The sequence below is a fragment of the Scyliorhinus torazame genome, chromosome 19 (genome assembly GCF_047496885.1).
Source record: "Scyliorhinus torazame isolate Kashiwa2021f chromosome 19, sScyTor2.1, whole genome shotgun sequence".
In the NCBI taxonomy this organism is placed as follows: Eukaryota; Metazoa; Chordata; class Chondrichthyes; order Carcharhiniformes; family Scyliorhinidae; genus Scyliorhinus; species Scyliorhinus torazame.
The window spans coordinates 25,135,202-25,155,796 of NC_092725.1; the positions used below are offsets into that span (position 1 = coordinate 25,135,202).

At 50.8% G+C, this 20,595-nt stretch overlaps 1 protein-coding gene across 3 annotated transcripts in view; it reads right to left on the reverse strand.

Moving 5' to 3' along the window:
- Nucleotides 1-20,595, reverse strand: part of LOC140396060 (3 beta-hydroxysteroid dehydrogenase type 7-like) — a 78,555-nt gene that overhangs the window by 32,598 nt on the left and 25,362 nt on the right. For all 3 annotated transcript variants that reach the window (XM_072484155.1, XM_072484154.1, XM_072484153.1), the window contains exons 4-5: nucleotides 17,606-17,714; nucleotides 5,785-5,884 (exon numbers count right to left, since the gene is read on the reverse strand). In XM_072484155.1, coding sequence (XP_072340256.1) covers nucleotides 5,785-5,884; nucleotides 17,606-17,714 — 209 coding nt within the window. The remainder of the gene's footprint in view (nucleotides 1-5,784; nucleotides 5,885-17,605; nucleotides 17,715-20,595) is intronic.

Sequence of the window (20,595 nt, forward strand, 5' to 3'; positions counted from 1 at the left end):
GGGACCCCTGTTAAAGAGGGAGTCTCTCTGTCAGGGACCTCTGTTAAAGAGGGATTATCTCCGCAGGGACCCTTGAAAAAGAGGGAGTCTCTCCGTCAGGGACCCCTGTTAAAGAGGGAGTCTCTCCGTCAGGGACCCCTGTTAAAGGGGGAGTCTCTCCGTCAGGGACCCCTGTTAAAGAGGGAGTCTCTCCGTCAGGGACCCTGTTAAAGAGGGAGTCCCTCCGTCAGGGACCCCTGTTAAAGAGGGAGCCTCTCCGTCAGGGACCCCTGTTAAAGAGGGAGTCTCTCTGTCAGGGACCCCTGTTAAAGAGGGAGTCCCTCCGTCAGGGACCCCTGTTAAAGAGGGAGTCTCTCCGTCAGGGACCCCTGTTAAAGAGGGAATCTCTCCGTCAGGGGCCCTGTTAAAGAGGGAGTCTCTCCGTCAGGGGCCCTGTTAAAGAGGGAGTCTCTCCGTCAGGGACCCCTGTTAAAGAGGGAGCCTCTCCATCAGGGACCCCTGTTAAAGAGGGAGTCTCTCCGTCAGGGACCCCTGTTAAAGAGGGAGTCTCCCCATCAGGGACCCCTGTTAAAGAGGGAGTCTCCCCATCAGGGATCCCTGTTAAAGAGGGAGTCTCCCCTTCAGGGATCCCTGTTAAAGAGGGAGTCTCTCCGTCAGGGACCCCTGTTAAAGAGGGTGTCTCTCCGTCAGGGACCCTGTTAAAGAGGGAGCCTCTCTGTCAGGGACCCCTGTTAAAGAGGGAGTCTCTCCATCAGGGACCCCTGTTAAAGAGGGGGTCTCTCCGTCAGGGACACCTGTTAAAGAGGGAGTCTCTCCGTCAGGGACCCCTGTTAAAGAGGGAGTCTCTCTGTCAGGGACCCCTGTTAAAGAGGGAGTCTCTCCGTCAGGGGCCCTGTTAAAGAGGGAGTCTCTCCTTCAGGGACCCTGTTAAAGAGGGAGTCTCTCCGTCAGGGACCCCTGTTAAAGAGGGAGTCTCTCCATCAGAGACCCCTGTTAAAGAGGGAGCCTTTCTGTCAGGGACCCCTGTTAAAGAGGGATTCTCTCTGTCAGGGACCCCTGTTAAAGAGGAAGTTTCTCCATCAGGGACCCCTGTTAAAGAGGGAGTCTCTCCATCAGGAACCCCTGTTAAAGAGGGAGTCTCTCCGTCAGGGACCCCTGTTAAAGAGGGAGTCTCTCCGTCTGGGTCCCCTGTTAAAGAGGGAGTCTCTTCGTCAGGGACCCCTGTTAAAGAGGGAGTCTCTCCGTCCGGGTCCCCTGTTAAAGAGGGAGTCTCTCCGTCAGGGACCCCTGTTAAAGAGAGAGTCTCTCCGGCAGGGACCCCTGTTAAAGAGGGAGGCTCTCCGTCAGCGACCCCTGTTAAATAGGGAGTCTCTCCATCAGGGACCCCTGTTAAAGAGAGAGTCTGTCCGTCAGGGACCCCTGTTAAAGAGGGAGTCTCTCCGTCAGGGACACTGTTAAAGAGGGAGTCTCTCCGTCAGGGACCCCTGTTAAAGAGGGAGTCTCTCCATCAGACACCCCTGTTAAAGAGGGAGCCTCTCTGTCAGGGACCCCTGTTAAAGAGGGAGTCTCTCCGTCAGGGACCCCTGTTAAAGGGGGAGTCTCTCCGTCAGGGACCCCTGTTAAAGAGGGAGTCTCTCCGTCAGGGACCCCTGTTAAAGAGGGAGTCTCTCCGTCAGGGACCCCTGTTAAAGAGGGAGTCTCTCCGTCAGGGACCCATGTTAAAGCGGGAGTCTCTCCGTCAGGGACCCCTGTTAAAGAGGGAGTCTCTCCGTCAGGGACACCTGTTAAAGAGGGAGTCTCTCCGTCAGGGACCCCTGTTAAAGAGGGAGTCTCTCCGTCAGGGACCCCTGTTAAACAAAGAACAAAGAACAAAGAAAAATACAGCCCGGGAACAGGCCCTTCGGCCCTGCAAGCCCGTGCCGACCATGCTGCCCGACTAAACTACAATCTTCTACACTTCCTGGGTCCGTATCCCTCTATTCCCATCCTTTTCATGTATTTGTCAAGATGCCCCTTAAATGTCACTATCGTCCCTGCTTCCACCACCTCCTCCGGTAACGAGTTCAGGCACCCACTACCCTCTGCGTAAAAAACGTGCCTCGTACATCTACTCTACACCTTGCCCCTCTCACCTTAAACCTATGCCCCCTAGTAATTGACCCCTCTACCCTGGGGAAAAGCCTCTGACTATCCACTCTGTCTATGCCCCTCATAATTTTGTAGACCTCTATCAGGTCGCCCCTCAATCTCCTTCGTTCCAGTGAGAACAAACCGAGTTTATTCAACCGCTCCTCTTAGCTAATGCCCTCCATACCAGGCAACATTCTGGTAAATCTCTTCTGCACCCTCTCTAAAGCCTCCACCAGAGACCCCTATCCTTCTGGTAGTGTTGCGACCAGAATTGAACACTATACTCCAAGTGTGGCCTAACTAAGCTTCTATACAGCTGCAACATGACTTGCCAATTCTTATACTCAATGCCCCGGCCAATGAATACAAGCATGCCGTATGCCTTCTTGACTACCTTCTCCACCTGTGTTGCCCCTTTCAGTGACCTGTGGACCTGTACTCCTAGATCTCTCTGACTTTTGATACTCTTGAGGGTTCTACCATTCACTGTATATTCCCTACCTGCATTAAACCTTCCAAAATGCATTACCTCACATTTGTCCGGATTAAACTCCATCTGCCATCTCCCCGCCCAAGTCTCCAAACAATCTAAATCCTGCTGTATCCTCTGACAGTCCTCATCGCTATCCGCAATTCCACCAACCTTTGTGGCGTCTGCAAAGTTGCTAATCAGACCAGTTACATTTTTCTCCAAATCATTTATATATACTACAAACAGCAAAGGTCCCAGCACTGATCCCTGTGGAACACCACTGGTCACAGCCCTCCAATTAGAAAAGCATCCTTCCATTGCTACTCTCTGCCTTCTATGACCTAGCCAGTTCTGTATCCACCTTGCCAGCTCACCCCTGATCCCATGTGACTTCACCTTTTGTACTAGTCTACCATGAGGGACCTTGTCAAAGGCCTTACTGAAGTCCATATAGACAACATCCACTACCCTACCTGCATCAATCATCTTAGTGACCTCCTCGAAAAACTCTATCAAGTTAGTGAGACACGACCTCCCCTTCACAAAACCATGCTGCCTCTCACTAATATGTCCATTTGCTTCCAAATGGGAGTAGATCCTGTCTCGAAGAATTCCCTCCAGTAATTTCCCTACCACTGAAGTAAGGCTCACCGGCCTGTAGTTCCCTGGATTATCCTTGCTACCCTTCTTAAACAGAGGAACAACATTGGCTATTCTCCAGTCCTCCGGGACATTACCTGAAGACAGTGAGGATCCAAAGATTTCTGTCAAGGCCTCAGCAATTTCCTCTCCAGCCTCCTTCAGTATTCTGGGGTAGATCCCATCAGGCCCTGGGGACTTATCTACCTTAATATTTTTTAAGGCACCCAACACCTCGTCTTTTTGGATCTCAATGTGACCCAGGCTATCTACACACCCTTCTCCAGACTCAACATCTACCAATTTCTTCTCTTTGGTGAATACTGATGCAAAGTATTCATTTAGTACCTCGCCCATTTCCTCTGGCTCCACACATAGATTCCCTTGCCTATCCTTCAGTGGGCCAACCCTTTCCCTGGCTACCCTCTTGCTTTTTATGTACGTGTAAAAAGCCTTGGGATTTTCCTTAACCCTATTTGCCAATGACTTTTCGTGACCCCTTCTAGCCCTCCTGACTCCTTGCTTAAGTTCCTTCCTACTTTCCTTATATTCCACACAGGCTTTGTCTGTTCCCAGCCTTTTAGCCCTGACAAATGCCTCCTTTTTCTTTTTGACGAGGCCTACAATATCTCTCGTTATCCAAGGTTCCCGAAAATTGCCGTATTTATCCTTCTTCCTGACAGGAACATGCCGGTCCTGAATTCCTTTCAACTGACACTTGAAAGCCTCCCACATGTCAGATGTTGATTTGCCCTCAAACATCCACCCCCAATCTAGGTTCTTCAGTTCCCGCCTAATATTGTTATAATTAGCCTTCCCCCAATTTAGCACACTCATCCTAGGACCACTCTTATCCTTGTCCACCAGCACTTTAAAACTTACTGAATTGTGGTCACTGTTCCCGAAATGCTCCCCTACTGAAACATCTACCACCTGGCCGGGCTCATTCCCCAATACCAGGTCCAGTACCGCCCCTTCCCTAGTTGGACTGTCCACATATTGTTTTAAGAAGCCCTCCTGGATGCTCCTTACAAACTCCGCCCCGTCTAAGCCCCTGGCACTAAGTGAGTCCCAGTCAATATTGGGGAAGTTGAAGTCTCCCATCACCACAACCCTGTTGTTTTTACTCTTTTCCAAAATCTGTCTACCTATCTGCTCCTCTATCTCCCGCTGGCTGTTGGGAGGCCTGTAGTAAACCCCCAACATTGTGACTGCACCCTTCTTATTCCTGATCTCTACCCATATAGCCTCACTGCCCTCTGAGGTGTCCTCCCGCAGTACAGCTGTGATATTCTCCCTAACCAGTAGCGCAACTCTGCCACCCCTTTTACATCCCCCTCTATCCCGCCTGAAACATCTAAATCCTAGAATGTTTAGCTGCCAATCCTGCCCTTCCCTCAACCAGGTCTCTGTAATGGCAACAACATCATAGTTCCAAGTACTAATCCAAGCTCTAAGTTCATCTGCCTTACCCATAATACTTCTTGCATTAAAACATATGCACTTCAGGCCACCAGACCCGCTGTGTTCAGCAACTTTACCCTGTCTGCTCTGCCTCAGAGCCCCACTGTCCCTATTCCCTAGTTCACCCTCAATGCTCTCACCTTCTGACCTATTGCTCCCGTGCCCACCCCCCTGCCATATTAGTTTAAACCCTCCCGTGTGACACTAGCAAACCTCGCGGCCAGGATATTTATGCCTCTCCAGTTTAGATGCAACCCGTCCTTCTTATACAGGTCACACCTGCCCCGGAAGAGATCCCAGTGGTCCAGATAACGGAAACCCTCCCTCCTACACCAGCTGTTTAGCCACGTGTTTAGCTGCTCTATCTTCCTATTTCTAGCCTCACTGGCACGTGGCACAGGGAGTAAAGAGGGAGTATCTCCGGCAGGGACCCTGTTAAAGAGGGAGTCTCTCTGTCAGGGACCCCTGTTAAAGAGGGAGTCTCTCCGTCAGGGACCCTGTTAAAGAGGGAGTCTCTCCGTCAGGGACCCTGTTAAAGAGGGAGTCTCTCCGTCAGGGACCCTGTTAAAGAGGGAGTCTCTACGTCAGGGACCCCTGTTAAAGAGGGAGTCTCTCCGTCAGGGACCCTGTTAAAGAGGGAGACTCTCCGTCAGGGACCCCTGTTAAAGAGGGAGTCTCTCCGTCAGGGTCCCCTGTTAAAGAGGGAGTCTCTCCGTCAGGGACCCCTGTTAAAGAGGGAGTCTCTCCGTCAGGGACCCCTGTTAAAGAGGGAGTCTCTCCGTCAGGGACCCCTGTTAAAGAGGGAGTCTCTCCATCAGGAACTCCTGTTAAAGAGGGAGTCTCTCCGTCAGGGACCCCTGTTAAAGAGGGAGTCTCTCTGTCAGGGACCCCTGTTAAAGAGGGAATCTCTCCGTCAGGGACCCTGTTAAAGAGGGAGTCTCTCCGTCAGGGACCCTGATAAAGAGGGAGTCTCTCCGTCAGGGACCCTGTTAAAGAGGGAGTCTCTACGTCAGGGACCCCTTTGAAAGAGAAGGGGAGACTCGTGAGGGCTCTCCCGCTGCTGCGTTGAAGTGACTCACCTGAATCCCGTTAGCTTCCAGGATGACCTTCTCAGCCGCTGCCTTGGTCCGGGTGTAGGGAACCTCGTGGAGGGTGTTGTAGCTGCTTTCTTCATTCCCTCTGAACCAGACAAAGAGTAAATTGCAAGAAATAGGGTCGGGGGAGGCCATTCAGTCCCTCGATCCTGCTCTGTTAATCAATGCATTCAAGGCTTTCCTTTTGTTTCAACTCACTCTACCGCCCGCCCCCATTATCCCTCAATTCCCCGAGAGCCCAAAGATCTCTAAACACCGGTGTGATTAAGAGCGGAAGTTCAGATATATTGTATTGTTGGGATTTGGTGAAGTCAGGGTTAGAATCCTGGGTTAGTGTGTGTGATTGCCGCAGGCATGTTTGAGAAGAAATCTTAGTTTGAAAGGTAAGTATATTTTGGTGCAATTAAACCACCGTAAAAGACGTGGGCTAATGAAGGTTTCTATGGTTAAAGGGAATTCCCTGTGGCGTTGATTAGATTTCATGGTAAGATGATGGAATTGCTGGGTGGAGTTAAGGCATCAGGCATTTTGCAGGAAACAGTTCAGTTGTGAGCTGAATGAAGCTATGACCAGAAATTGAGCAGTTCTTTTCTTACTGCAGTTCAGTTAAAAAGAGATGAACAATCTTTCAAGCTGTGCAGACCTGTCTGAGGACAAGAGGGGGCTAAAACAAGCTGAAAAGCATCTTCTGTAGACATACAGCCAGAGTTTCTGCATGGGTCTGGCAGGAGTCAGATCTTGTCTTAAAACCAGTGTCAAAAGATCTTTCTTTCTCACAGAACATCTCAGCGAAGCAAGTATTCCCATGTGTCATTGGCAGTTAATGTGCATTGAGAGATGAATGGGTTTATTTCTTGTTTTTTAAGTAGGAATAAAGATAGCAATTAAGGGTATTATATTCACTGTGTTGAGTAGTATTGATTAAGGGGTAATTATTTTCTGGTGTGATAGAACAAAGAAAGAACAAAGAAAATGACAGCACAGGAACAGGCCCTTCGGCCCCCACAGCCTGCGCCGATCCAGATCATTTATCTAAACATGTCGCCTATTTTCCAAGGATCTACTTCCCTCTGTTCGCCGCCTGTTCATATATCTTTTTTTTAATAATATATTTTATTCAAAATTTTTGGCCAACCATAACAGTACATTGTGTATCTTTTACACAGTAATATAACAATATAAATAACAATGGCCAGTTTTTTAAACAAGAAATAAATAATATATAAACAACATCAAAATTAAAAAACAAAACTAAATGGCAACTGCCTTGTCCCAAATAAATACCCTCCAAAAATACAATTCAGCAGTCCAGTATACAATTACCTATAACAACAAGCTATACATATTATACTTATACACTAACATCCCTGAGAATCCTTCTGGTTCCCCCCCCCCCCCCCCCCCCCCCCCGGCCCTGGGTTGCTGCTGCTGTCTTCCTCTTTTCTATTCCCTCTATCTTTCTGTGAGGTATTCGACGAACGGTTGCCACCGCCTGGTGTACCCTTGAGCCGATCCCCTTAGGACGAACTTAATCCGTTCCAGCTTTATAAACCCTGCCATGTCATTTATCCAGGTCTCCACACCCGGGGGCTTGGCTTCCTTCCACATCAACAGTATCCTGCGCCGGGCTACTAGGGACGCAAAGGCCAAAACATCGGCCTCTCTCGCCTCCTGTACTCCCGGCTCTTGTGCAACCCCAAATATAGCCAACCCCCAGCTTGGTTCGACCTGGACCCCCACCACCTTCGAAAGCACCTTTGTCACCCCCACCCAAAACCCCTGTAGTGCCGGACATGACCAGAACATGTGGGTGTGATTCGCTGGGCTTCTCGAGCATCTCGCACACCTATCCTCTACTCCAAAATATTTACTGAGCCGTGCTCCAGTCATATGCGCCCTGTGTAACACCTTAAATTGTATCAGGCTTAGCCTGGCACACGAGGACGATGAGTTTTCCCTACTTAGGGCATCAGCCCACAGCCCCTCCTCAATCTCCTCCCCCAGCTCTTCTTCCCATTTCCCTTTCAGCTCATCTACCATAATCTCCCCCTCGTCCCTCATTTCCGTATATATGTCTGATACCTTACCGTCCCCCACCCATGTCTTTGAGATCACTCTGTCCTGCACCTCCTGCGTCGGGAGCTGCGGGAATTCCCTCACCTGTTGCCTCGCAAAAGCCCTCAGTTGCATATACCGGAATGCATTCCCTTGGGGCAACCCATATTTTTCAGTCAGCGCTCCCAGACTCGCAAACGTCCCATCTACAAACAGAGCTCTCAATTGTGTTACTCCTGCTCTTTGCCATGTTCCAAATCCCCCATTCATTCTCCCCGGAGCAAACCTATGGTTATTTCTTATCGGGGACAGCACCGAGGCTCCCGTCTTTCCCCTATGCCGTCTCCACTGCCTCCAAATTTTCAGAGTAGCCACCACCACCGGGCTTGTGGTGTATTTCTTTGGTGAGAACGGCAATGGGGCCATCACCATAACTTGTAGGCTAGTCCCCCTGCAGGACGCCCTCTCCAATCTCTTCCACGCCGCTCCCTCCTCTTCTCCCATCCACTTACATACCATTGAGATATTGGCGGCCCAGTAGTACTCACTTCGGCTCGGTAGTGCCAGCCCCCCCCCTATCCCGACTACGCTGCAAAAATCCCTTCCTCACTCTCGGGGTCTTCCCGGCCCACACAAAACTCATGATACTCTTCTCAATCCTTTTGAAAAAAGCCTTCGTGATCACCACCGGGAGGCACTGAAACACAAAGAGGAATCTCGGGAGGACCACCATTTTAACCGCCTGCACCCTCCCTGCCAGCGACAGGGATACCATGTCCCATCTCTTGAAGTCCTCCTCCATCTGTTCCACCAACCGCGTTAAATTTAACCTATGCAATGTACCCCAATTCTTGGCTATCTGGATCCCCAAGTAGCGAAAGTCCCTTGTTACCTTCCTCAGCGGTAAGTCCTCTATTTCTCTGCTCTGCTCCCCTGGATGCACCACAAACAACTAACTTTTCCCCATGTTCAGTTTATATCCTGAAAATTCTCCAAACTCCCCAAGTATCCGCATTATCTCCGGCATCCCCTCCGCCGGGTCCACCACATACAACAACAAATCGTCCGCAGACAGAGATACCCGGTGTTCTTCTCCTCCCCTGAGTACTCCCCTCCACTTCCTGGAACCCCTCAATGCTATTGCCAGGGGCTCAATCGCCAGTGCAAACAATAATGGGGACAGAGGACATCCCTGCCTTGTCCCTCTATGGAGCCGAAAATACGCAGACCCCCGTCCATTCGTGACCACGCTCGCCATCGGGGCCCTATACAGCAGCTGTACCCATCTAATATACTCATCTCCAAAGCCAAATCTCCTCAACACCTCCCACAAATAATCCCACTCCACTCTATTAAATGCTTTCTCGGCATCCATCTCCACTATCTCCGCTTCCCCCTCTGGTGGGGGCATCATCATTACCCCTAGCAGCCTCCGTATATTCGTATTCAGCTGTCTCCCCTTCACAAACCCAGTTTGGTCCTCATGGACCACCCCCGGGACACAATCCTCTATCCTCATTGCCATTACCTTGGCCAGAATCTTAGCGTCTACATTCAGGAGGGAAATAGGCCTATAGGACCCGCATTGCAGCGGGCCTTTTTCCTTCTTTCGGAGAAGCGATATCGTTGCCTCCGACATAGTCGGGGGCAGCTGTCCCCTTTCCCTAACCTCATTAAGGGTTCTCATCAGTAGCGGGGCGAGCAAGTCCACATATTTCCTGTAAAATTCAACTGGGAATCCATCCGGTCCCGGGGCCTTCCCCGCCTGCATGCTCCTAATTCCTTTCACTACTTCCTCCATTTTGATCTGTGCTCCCAGTCCCACCCTCTCCTGCTCCTCCACCTTAGGAAATTCCAGCTGGTCCAGAAAACACATCATTCTCTCCTTCCCATCCGGGGGCTGAGCTTCATATAATCTTTCATCGAATGCCTTGAACACTCCATTCACTCTCTCCGCTCCCCGCTCCATCTCTCCCTCCTCATCCCTCACTCCCCCTATTTCCCTCGCTGCTCCCCTTTTCCTCAATTGGTGGGCCAGCAACCTGCTCGCCTTCTCCCCATATTCGTACTGTACACCCTGTGCCTTCCTCCACTGTGCCTCTGCAGTACCCGTTGTCAGCAAATCAAATTCTACGTGTAGCCTTTGCCTTTCCCTGTACAGTCCCTCCTCCGGTGCCTCCGCATATTGCCTGTCCACCCTCAGAAGTTCTTGCAGCAACCGCTCCCGTTCCCTACTCTCCTGCTTTCCTTTATGTGCCCTGATTGATATCAGCTCCCCTCTAACCACTGCCTTCAGCGCCTCCCAGACCACTCCCACCTGGACCTCTCCATTATCATTGAGTTCCAAGTACTTTTCAATACACCCTCTCACCCTGAGACACACCCCCTCATCCACCATTAGTCCCATGTCCATTCTCCAGGGTGGACGCCGTTCTTTTTCCTCCCCTATCTCCAAGTTCACCCAGTGTGGAGCGTGATCCGAAATAGCTATCGCCATATACTCCGTCCCCCTCACCTTCGGGATCAACGCCCTTCCCAAAACAAAAAAGTCTATTCGCGAATAAACTTTGTGGACATAGGAGAAAAACGAAAACTCCTTACTCCTAGGTCTACTAAATCTCCAGGGGTCTACTACTCCCATCTGCTCCATAAAGTCTTTAAGCACCTTGGCTGCTGCCGGCCTCCTTCCAGTCCTGGACCTCGATCTGTCCAGCCCTGGTTCCAGCACAGTGTTAAAATCTCCACCCATTACCAACTTCCCCACCTCTAGGTCCGGGATACGTCCTAACATGCGCCTCATAAAGTTGGCATCATCCCAGTTCGGGGCATATACGTTCACTAAGACCACCGCCTCTCCCTGTAATTTGCCACTCACCATCACGTATCTGCCCCCACTATCCGCCACTATGGTCTTTGCCTCAAACATTACCCACTTCCCCACTAGTATAGCCACCCCCCTGTTTTTCGCATCTAGCCCCGAATGAAACACCTGCCCCACCCATCCTTTGCGTAGTCTAACCTGGTCTATCAGTTTCAAATGCGTCTCCTGTAACATAACCACGTCTGCCTTAAGTTTCTTAAGGTGTGCGAGTACCCGTGCCCTCTTTATCGGCCCGTTCAGCCCTCTCACATTCCACGTGATCAGCCGGGTTGGGGGGCTCTTTACCCCCCCCCCCCCTTGTCGATTAGCCATCCCCTTTTATCCAGCTCCTCACCCGGTTCCCACGCAGCTGTGTCCCCCCCAGGCGGTGCCCTCCCTCCCCGCCCACCCCATCCCATACCAGCTCCCCCTTCTCCCCAGCAGCATGCTGGGATGGGGGATTTTTACCCAGTAAATCCCCCCTCCCCCCCCCCCACTAGATCCCCTACTAGCGTAGTTACACCCCCCATGTTGCTCCCAGAAGTCAGCAAACTCTGGCCGATCTCGGCTTCCCCCCGTGACCTCGGCTCGCACCGTGCGACGCCCCCTCCTTCCTGCTTCCCTATTCCCGCCATGATTACCATAGCGCGGGAACAAAGCCCGCGCTTCCCTTTTGGCCTCGCCCCCAATGGCCAACGCCCCCAGCTCCTCCACCTCCCTTCCTCCCTCCCCCACAACCTGTGGAAGAGAGAAAAGTTACCGGGTCGCAGGATTAACAACATAAAAATCATCTCTCCCCCCTTTTTCCCCCCTCTTCGCCCCCCATATTCGCCCCACCACTTTGTCTCAAACGTTCTTTTTTAATAACCCGCTTATTCCAATTTCTCTTCCACAATAAAAGTCCACGCCTCGTCCGCCGTTTCAAAGTAGTGGTGCTTCCCTTGATATGTGACCCATAGTCTTGCCGGCTGCAGCATTCCAAATTTGATCTTCTTTTTATGAAGCACCGCCTTGGCCCGATTAAAGCTTGCCCTCCTTCTCGCCACCTCCGCACTCCAGTCTTGATAAACGCGGATCACCGCGTTCTCCCACCTACTGCTCCGAGTTTTCTTTGCCCATCTGAGGACCATCTCTCTGTCCTTAAAACGGAGGAATCTCACCACTATGGCTCTGGGAATTTCTCCTGCTCTCGGTCCTCGCGCCATCACTCGGTATGCTCCCTCCACCTCCAACGGACCCGTCGGGGCCTCCGCTCCCATTAATGAGTGCAGCATCGTGCTCACATATGCCCCGACGTCCGCCCCTTCTGCACCTTCAGGAAGACCAAGAATCCTTAAATTCTTCCTCCTCGCATTATTCTCCAGCACCTCCAGCCTTTCCACACATCGTTTATGGTGTGCCTCGTGCATCTCCATCTTCACCACCAGGCCCTGTATATCGTCCTCGTTCTCGGCAGCCTTTGCCTTCACGACCCGAAGCTCCCGCTCCTGGGTCTTTTGCTCATCTTTTAGCCCTTCAATCGCCTGTAATATCGGGGCCAACAGCTCCTTCTTCATTTCCTTTTTAAGCTCTTCCACGCAGCGTTTCAAAAACTCGTGTTGTTCAGGGCCCCATATTAAACTGCCACCTTCCGACGCCATCTTGGTTTTTGCTTGCCTTCCTTGCCGCTGCTCTAAAGGATCCACCGCAATCCGGCCACTTTCCTCTCCTTTTTCCATCCGTATCCAGGGGGGATTCCCTTCTGGTTTACCGCACAGTACTTTTAGCCGTTAAAATTGCCATTGGGGCTCTTATTAAGAGCCCAAAAGTCTGTTCCACCGGGAGCTGCTGAAACGTGCGACTTAGCTGGTCATCTCCGCACCCGGAAGTCGCCTGTTCATATATCTGTCTAGATGCATCTTAAATGATGCTATCGTGCCCGCCTCAACCACCTCCGCTGGCAAAGCGTTCCACCACCCTCTGCGTAAAAAACTTTCCACGCACATCTCCCTTAAACTTTCCCCCTCTAACCTTGAAATCGCGACCCCTTGTAATTGACACCCCCACTCTTGGAAAAAGCTTGTTGCTATCCACCCTGTCCATACCTCTCATAATTTTGTAGACCTCAATCAGGTCCCCTCAACCTCTGTCTTTCCAACAAAAACAATCCCAATCTACTCAACCTTTCTTCATAGCTAGCACCCTCCATACCAGGCAACATCCTGGTGAACCTCCTCTGCACTCTCGCTAAAGCATCCACATTCTTCTGATAATGTGGCGACCAGAACTGCACGTTAAATATATTTTAATACTGTGTTAGAAATAAAGTTTATTTTAATCTACCATATCCCTATTGCTTCCTGAAATCACTCCTGATTTCTCACTCAGGAATCCTTTCCTGATAGTCTGACAAAATAAAATAATATCTTGGGGATTCTGCCCAGTATCCTAGCCGCTGTTAAAGTCTGGTCTGGGATCGCAATAAAATTGGGGGCTCGTCCGGGATTTTAAAGTAGAATTCCTTGTTTGGTTTGAGATTATTCAACTCAAAGACAGTGAGTGTGTGTGGAGTGGTTGCTTTATTTCAGGTTTTGAAGGTTAAACAGGGAGTGTCTGTAAATGGCTCTGTCAGTTGTAAAGCTTTTCCTGGTTGTGGAAGAGATTACTCGGGCAGGTTTGGAAAGGGAGACTGAAGTCAACACTTCGGTTTGGAGGAGCAGCTGCAGTTGAATGAATATGAAGGAGTGGAGAAGGTAGATATACTACAAGCAAGAGCTCAGCGTTTAAATTTCCTGGAGACACAGCCTGAATCATGAGAATTTGCTAAAATTCAACGACAAATTAAACAATTAGAAACGCAAGCAAAAGATAAAGAGAAAGAAATAGAGCTGAAGGAATTGGAAATAGAAGAAAAGGAAAGAGAGAGAGAGGACTTTTCAAAAGGGAATGGAAATGATGACCCTCGAGTTAGAAATGAAGAGATTAGCAAAGGAAGAAAGGGATAAGGGAAAAGAGAGATTGGCAATTGGCAGAAGCAAAGGAAAAGGAGAGAGAATTTGAACTTCGGAAACTGGAACGGCAAAGAGAACATCAACGGGAAATGTTGGATTTAAAGGTAGAAGCTGAGGAAAGTCTAGAGGGATGAGAAACCCTTCCGAGGGAAAAGCTTAGCCAGGATATGTTTAAATATATCCAAGCACTGCCAGGATTTGATGAGAAAGATGTTGAAGCCTTTTAAAAAAATCTAATTTGAGAAAGTGGCTAAACAATTGAATTGGCCAAAGACCGTGTGGGTAATATTAGTTCAAACAAAGTTAGTAGATAGCGCAAATGAAATGTTTGCATCACTATCAGAGGAGGTATCTATGGATGATGATGAGGCGAGAACAACCATATTAAGCGCATACAAACTAATGCCAGACATTCACAGACAGATGTTTAGAAATCGAAGGAAAGAACCTGGTCAGACATGTATAGAATTCGAAAGGATTAAGCAAAATAATTTTAATAGGTGGGTAAGAGCATTTAAAACAGACAAAACGTATGACGCTGTTAGGGAAACGAGTATTTTGGAAGGGTTTAAAGGTTCACTTCACGCAGTAACGAGAACTCATGTGGAACAGCAAAGAATTGAAACTGCTAGACCAGCAGCAGAAAAGGCAGATGATTTTGAATTTGGCCACAAAGCAAAGTCTGATTTTCAACATCAGTTTCAATCTGCGAAGGATAGAAACTGGGGAAATGAGAAATCCATAGGTGGTCAAGGCAAAGACATAGATATAGAATTTACAATGCAGAAGGAGGCCATGCGGCCCATTGAGTCTGCACCGACCCTTGGAATGAGCACCCCACACCTCATCCTATCCCCGTAACCCAGTAACCCCATCTAACCTTTTTTGGACACTAAGGGCAATTTATCGTGGTCAATCCACCTAACCTGCATGTGTTTTGGACTGTGGGAGGAAACCCACGCAGACACGGGGAGAACGTGCAGACTCCGCACAGACAGTGACCCAAGCCGGGAATCGAACCTGGGACCCTGGAGCTGTGAACCAACTGTGCTAACCACTGTGGTACTGTGCCACCTAAAGGAGATTTAGTTGGTGATCTTGAGGAGGGTTTTTCTCAGGTTAAAAAGGAAACCTATGATATTGGAAGAGAGATAATAAAACTTAAATGTTTCCATTGTAATAAAGTTGGACATGTAAAGTCGCAGTGTAGGAGGCTTAAGAAAAGTACTGGGAACACAGAATCAGTAAAACAGGATACGCCAGTGGGGTTTATTAAAGTGGGAGAAATAAACCATTTTCCGATGTGAAGACATTCCACAGAGCGTACAAACTGTTCAGAGGTTGGTGAATAAGCAGGTACCAGAACTGTTTAAGGATTTTATTGTGAGAGTAAGGTTTACTCATGTGTCGGTATGGAGATTAATATCTTAAGGGATCCAGGAGCAAGTCAGTCTTTAATGGTGAGAGATGAGGAGATAAATAGTTTGGAAGAAGTATTGCCAGAAAAGGTGGTAATATGTGGAATTAGTGGGGAGATCAGTAGTGTGCCATTACTGAAGGTAAGGTTAGAGCGTCCGGTGAAAAGTGGTGAAGTGGTGGTTCGAGTAATAGAAAAATTGCATTTTTCAGAGCTACAATTTATCCTGGGTAATGATATAGCTGGATCACAGGTGGAAGTGCAGCCTACCGTGGTTGAAAAGCCAGTGGAAATTCAGAAAACGGAGGTGTTGCCAGAAGTATATCCTGGGTGTTTCCTGAATGTGCAGTGACAAGATCACAAAGCCACAAGTTGAGACAGGAGGAAGAGAACTTGAGGAGTAACGATAGGGAGGCTGAGGTTAATTGTTGGAAACCAGGTTAGATCAAATGGTTAGGAAACAACAAGGATAGGGTGGTGGATGAAGTGGATATCTTTAGTTCAAGAAAGTTGGTTGAATTACACCTGAAAGATTCAGAGATAAAGCAGTTGTATCAGAAAGCATATACTGAAATAGAATCTGAGTGCATACAGAGTGGTATTACATTAAAAATAATGTATTAATGAGAAAATGGAAATCTTTACAGATGGGATGGGCAGAAGTTAATCAACTGGTATTATCATTGGGTTATAGAAAGCAGATTTTGCGGATAGTGCATGAGGTTCCAGTAGGGGGTCATTGAGGAGTAAGGAAAACTCAAGCGAATATACAAAACACAGTGGTTAGCACTGTTGTTTAACAGCACCAGGGTCCCAGGTTTGATTCCCTGCTTGGGTCACTGTCTGTGCAGAGTCTGCACATTCTCCCCGTGTCTGTGTGGGTTTCCTCCGGGAGCTCCTGTTTCCTCCCACAAGTCCCGAAAGACGTTCTGTTCGGTAATTTGGACATTCTGAATTCTCCCTCCGTGTACCCGAACAGGCGCCGGAATGTGGCGACGAGGGGCTTTTCACAGTAACTTCATTGCAGTGTTAATGTAAGCCTACTTGTGACACTAATAAAGATTAATATTATTAAAATATTTTTATTGGTCTGGACTGCATAAGGGTCAGTGCTGAGGGAGTGCCGCACTGTCAGAGGGTCAGTACTGAGGGAGCGCTGCACTGTCAGAGGGTCAGTACTGAGAGAGCACCGCACTGTCGGAGGGTCAGTACTGAGGGAGCGCCGCACTGTCAGAGGGTCAGTACTGAGAGAGCGCCGCACTGTCAGAGGGTCAGTACTGAGGGAGTGCCGCACTGTCAGAGGGTCAGTACTGAGGGAGTGCCGCACTGTCAGAGGGTCAGTACTGAGGGAGTGCTGCACTATCAGAGGGTCAGTACTGAGGGAGTGCCGCACTGTCAGAGGGTCAGTACTGAGGGAGTGCCGCACTGTCAGAGGGTCAGTACTGAGGGAGCGCCGCACTGTCGGAGGGCCAGTACTGAGGGAGTGCCGCACTGTCAGAGGGTCAGTACTGAGGGAGCGCCGCACTGTCAGAGGGTCAGTACTGAGGGCGCGCTGCACTGTCAGAGGGTCAGTACTGAGAGAGCGCCGCACTGTCGGAGGGCCAGTACTGAGGGAGTGCCGCACTGTCAGAGGGTCAGTACTGAGAGAGCGCCGCACTGTCGGAGGGCCAGTACTGAGGGAGTGCCGCACTGTCAGAGGGTCAGTACTGAGGGAGTGCCGCGCTGTCAGAGGGTCAGTACTGAGGGAGCGCTGCACTATCAGAGGGTCAGTACTGAGGGAGTGCCGCACTGTCAGAGGGTCAGTACTGAGGGAGTGCCGCACTGTCAGAGGGTCAGTACTGAGGGAGTGCCGCACTGTCGGAGGGTCACTGCTGAGGGATTGCCGCACTGTCAGAGGGTCAGTACTGAGGGAGTGCCGCACTGTCAGAAAGTCAGTACTGAGGGAGTGCCGCACTGTCAGAGGGTCAGTACTGAGGGTGCGCCGCACTGTCAGAGGGTCAGTACTGAGGGAGCGCTGCACTGTCGGAGGGTCAGTACTGAGGGAGTGCCACACTGTCAGAGGGTCAGTACTGAGGGAGCACCGCACTGTCAGAGGGTCAGTACTGAGGGAGCGCTGCACTGTCGGAGGGTCAGTACTGAGGGAGCGCTGCACTGTCGGAGGGTCAGTGCTGAGGGAGTGCCGCACTGTCGGAGGGTCGGTACTGAGGGAGCGCCGGACTGTCGGAGGGTCAGTACTGAGGGAGCGCCGCACTGTCAGAGGGTCAGTACTGAGGGAGCACCGCACTGTCGGAGGGTCAGTACTGAGGGAGTGCCGCACTGTCAGAGGGTCAGTACTGAGGGAGCGCCGCACTGTCAGAGGGTCAGTACTGAGGGAGCACCGCACTGTCGGAGGGTCAGTACTGTGGGAGCGCTGCACTGTCAGAGGGTCAGTACTGAGCATCTCAAAGCTTAGACGTCTACCTAGGTTAACTCCCACTCTATTACCTTACAAAGTGCTCCCGTCGACTGTTCGGACCGACAACCTCCATACTACTCGTGTAGACACAGCGCCGGACGCCATTGGCTACACAAGCCTCAATCACATGATGCGTGCCTGAAAGCGAGAGCATTATTCAGTACATGAGTAAACAGGGGTGAACATGACCCTCAGCAGTACAATGGTCCCTCAGTACTGACCCTCTGACAGTGCGGCGCTCCCTCAGTACTGACCCTCCGACAGTGCGGCACTCCCTCAGCACTGACCCTCTGACAGTGCGGCGCTCTCTCAGTACTGACCCTCCGACAGTGCGGCACTCCCTCAGCACTGACCCTCCGACAGTGCGGCGCTCCCTCGGTACAGACCCTCGGACAGTGCAGCGCACCCTCAGTACTGACCCTCTGACAGTGTGGCCCTCCCTCAGTACTGACCCTCTGACAGTGCGGCACTCCCTCAGTACTGACCCTCTGACAGTGCGACACTCCCTCAGCCCTGACCCTCCGACAGTGTGGCGCGCCCTCAGTATTGACCCTCCGACAGTGCGGCCCTCCCTCAGTATTGACCCTCTGACAGTGCGGCGCTCCCTCAGCCCTGACCCTCCGACAGTGCGGCGCTCCCTCAGTGCTGACCCTCCAACAGTGCAGCGCTCCCTCAGTACTGACCCTCTGACAGTGCGGCGCTCCCTCAGTACTGACCCTCTGACAGTGCAGCACTCCCTCAGTACTGACCCTCTGACAGTGCGGCACTCCCTCAGTACTGACCCTCTGACAGTGCTGCGCTCCCTCAGTATTCACCCTCCAACAGTGCAGCACTCCCTCAGTACTGACCCTCTGAAAGTGCGGCGCTCCCTCAGTACTGACCCTCTGACAGTGCGGCGCTCCCTCAGTACTGACCCTCCAACAGTGCGGTGCTCCCTCAGTACTGAACCTCCTACAGTGCGGCGCTCCCTCAGTACTGACCCTCAGACAGTGCGGCTCTTGCTCAGCACTGACCCTCCAACAGTGCAGCGCTCCCTCAGTACTGACCCTCGGACAGTGCGGCGCTCCCTCAGCACTGACCCTCCGACAATGCGGCACTCCCTCAGTACTGACCCTCTGACAGTGTGGCGCTCCCTCAGCACTGACCCTCTGACAGTGCGGCGCTCCCTCAGCACTGACCCTCCGACAGTGCGGCACTCCCTCAGTACTGACTCTCTGACATTGCGGCACTCCCTCAGTACTGACCCTCCGACAGTGCGGCACTCCCTCAGTACTGACTCTCTGACAGTGCGGCATGCCCTCAGTACTGATCCTCCGACCTACTGACCCGCCGACAGTGCGACACTCCCTCAAGACATGGGAGTACCCCTTTAAGAAAGGTTTTTGTCTTATTACATTGGTTCAGTGATGTCATTGCGTGGGTGGAGCTGAGCTGTGTCTGAGTTGGTTTTTTTTAAGTTTCATTTTCAGTTTGACTGCTGTGGTCTCCGAAGTAGAAAGAAGTGTTTTTTCCTGCCTCTCTATATTTTCGTTTTAAGAGTTGTTGCAGTAAAAGAACCATTGGTTATAGCCACCTGCTTTGGTAATTTAAAAGATATAGTTTGCTTTCCAGAAGGGTTTAAACCTGCTGGTGAGACGGGATCAGAATCTCAGGAAAAGCCAGTCTTATGCAAGTGAGAATGCAGAGTGCTGGGCCACCCCCTGGAATAGAGGTTTTTGGTTTATTGGATTTGTTTATGAATTGGAACAGTTAAGGGGGAATTCATTAAGTGTTATACATAGATTACTGCAGCTGTGTCGGGTCTTTATAACAAAGAACAAAGAAATGTACAGCACAGGAACAGGCCCTTCGGCCCTCCAAGCCCGTGCCGACCATGCTGCCCGACTAAACTACAATCTTCTACACTTCCTGCGTCCGTATCCCTCTATTCCCATCCTATTCATGTATTTGTCAAGATGCCCCTTAAATGTCACTATCGTCCCTGCTTCCACCACCTCCTCCGGCAGCGAGTTCCAGGCACCCATTACCCTCTGCGTAAAAAACTTGCCTCGTACATCTCCTCTAAACTTTGCCCCTCTCACCTTAAACCTATGCCCCCTAGTAATTGACCCTTCTACTCTGGGGTATGTTTGTAATTGATGAAATATGTTTCTGTTTGTTGATATATATATTTGTTAACTAAGTTCATAGAATAAAGCTTGTTTTGATTCAAGTGGGGAGACTGATGAATCACACCTGAAGGAAAGGCTCGTGCTCATCCCAGCCAAATTCAACAAAGAGGTTGTAGGTCAGGTAGACGTCATAATATACTTTGGAGTTTCTATGCCCTGGCCCATAACTCTCAGTACTGACCCTCTGACAATGCGGCGTTCCCTCAGCACTGACCCTCTGACAGTGCGGCGCTCTCTCAGTACTGACCCTCCGACAGTGCGGCACTCCCTCAGCACTGACCCTCCGACAGTGCGGCGCTCCCTCGGTACAGACCCTCGGACAGTGCAGCGCACCCTCAGTACTGACCCTCTGACAGTGTGGCCCTCCCTCAGTACTGACCCTCTGACAGTGCAACACTCCCTCAGTACTGACCCTCTGACAGTGCGACACTCCCTCAGCCCTGACCCTCCGACAGTGTGGCGCGCCCTCAGTATTGACCCTCCGACAGTGCGGCCCTCCCTCAGTATTGACCCTCTGACAGTGCGGCGCTCCCTCAGCCCTGACCCTCCGACAGTGCGGCGCTCCCTCAGTGCTGACCCTCCAACAGTGCAGCGCTCCCTCAGTACTGACCCTCTGACAGTGCGGCGCTCCCTCAGTACTGACCCTCTGACAGTGCAGCACTCCCTCAGTACTGACCCTCTGACAGTGCGGCACTCCCTCAGTACTGACCCTCTGACAGTGCTGCGCTCCCTCAGTATTCACCCTCCAACAGTGCAGCACTCCCTCAGTACTGACCCTCTGAAAGTGCGGCGCTCCCTCAGTACTGACCCTCTGACAGTGCGGCGCTCCCTCAGTACTGACCCTCCAA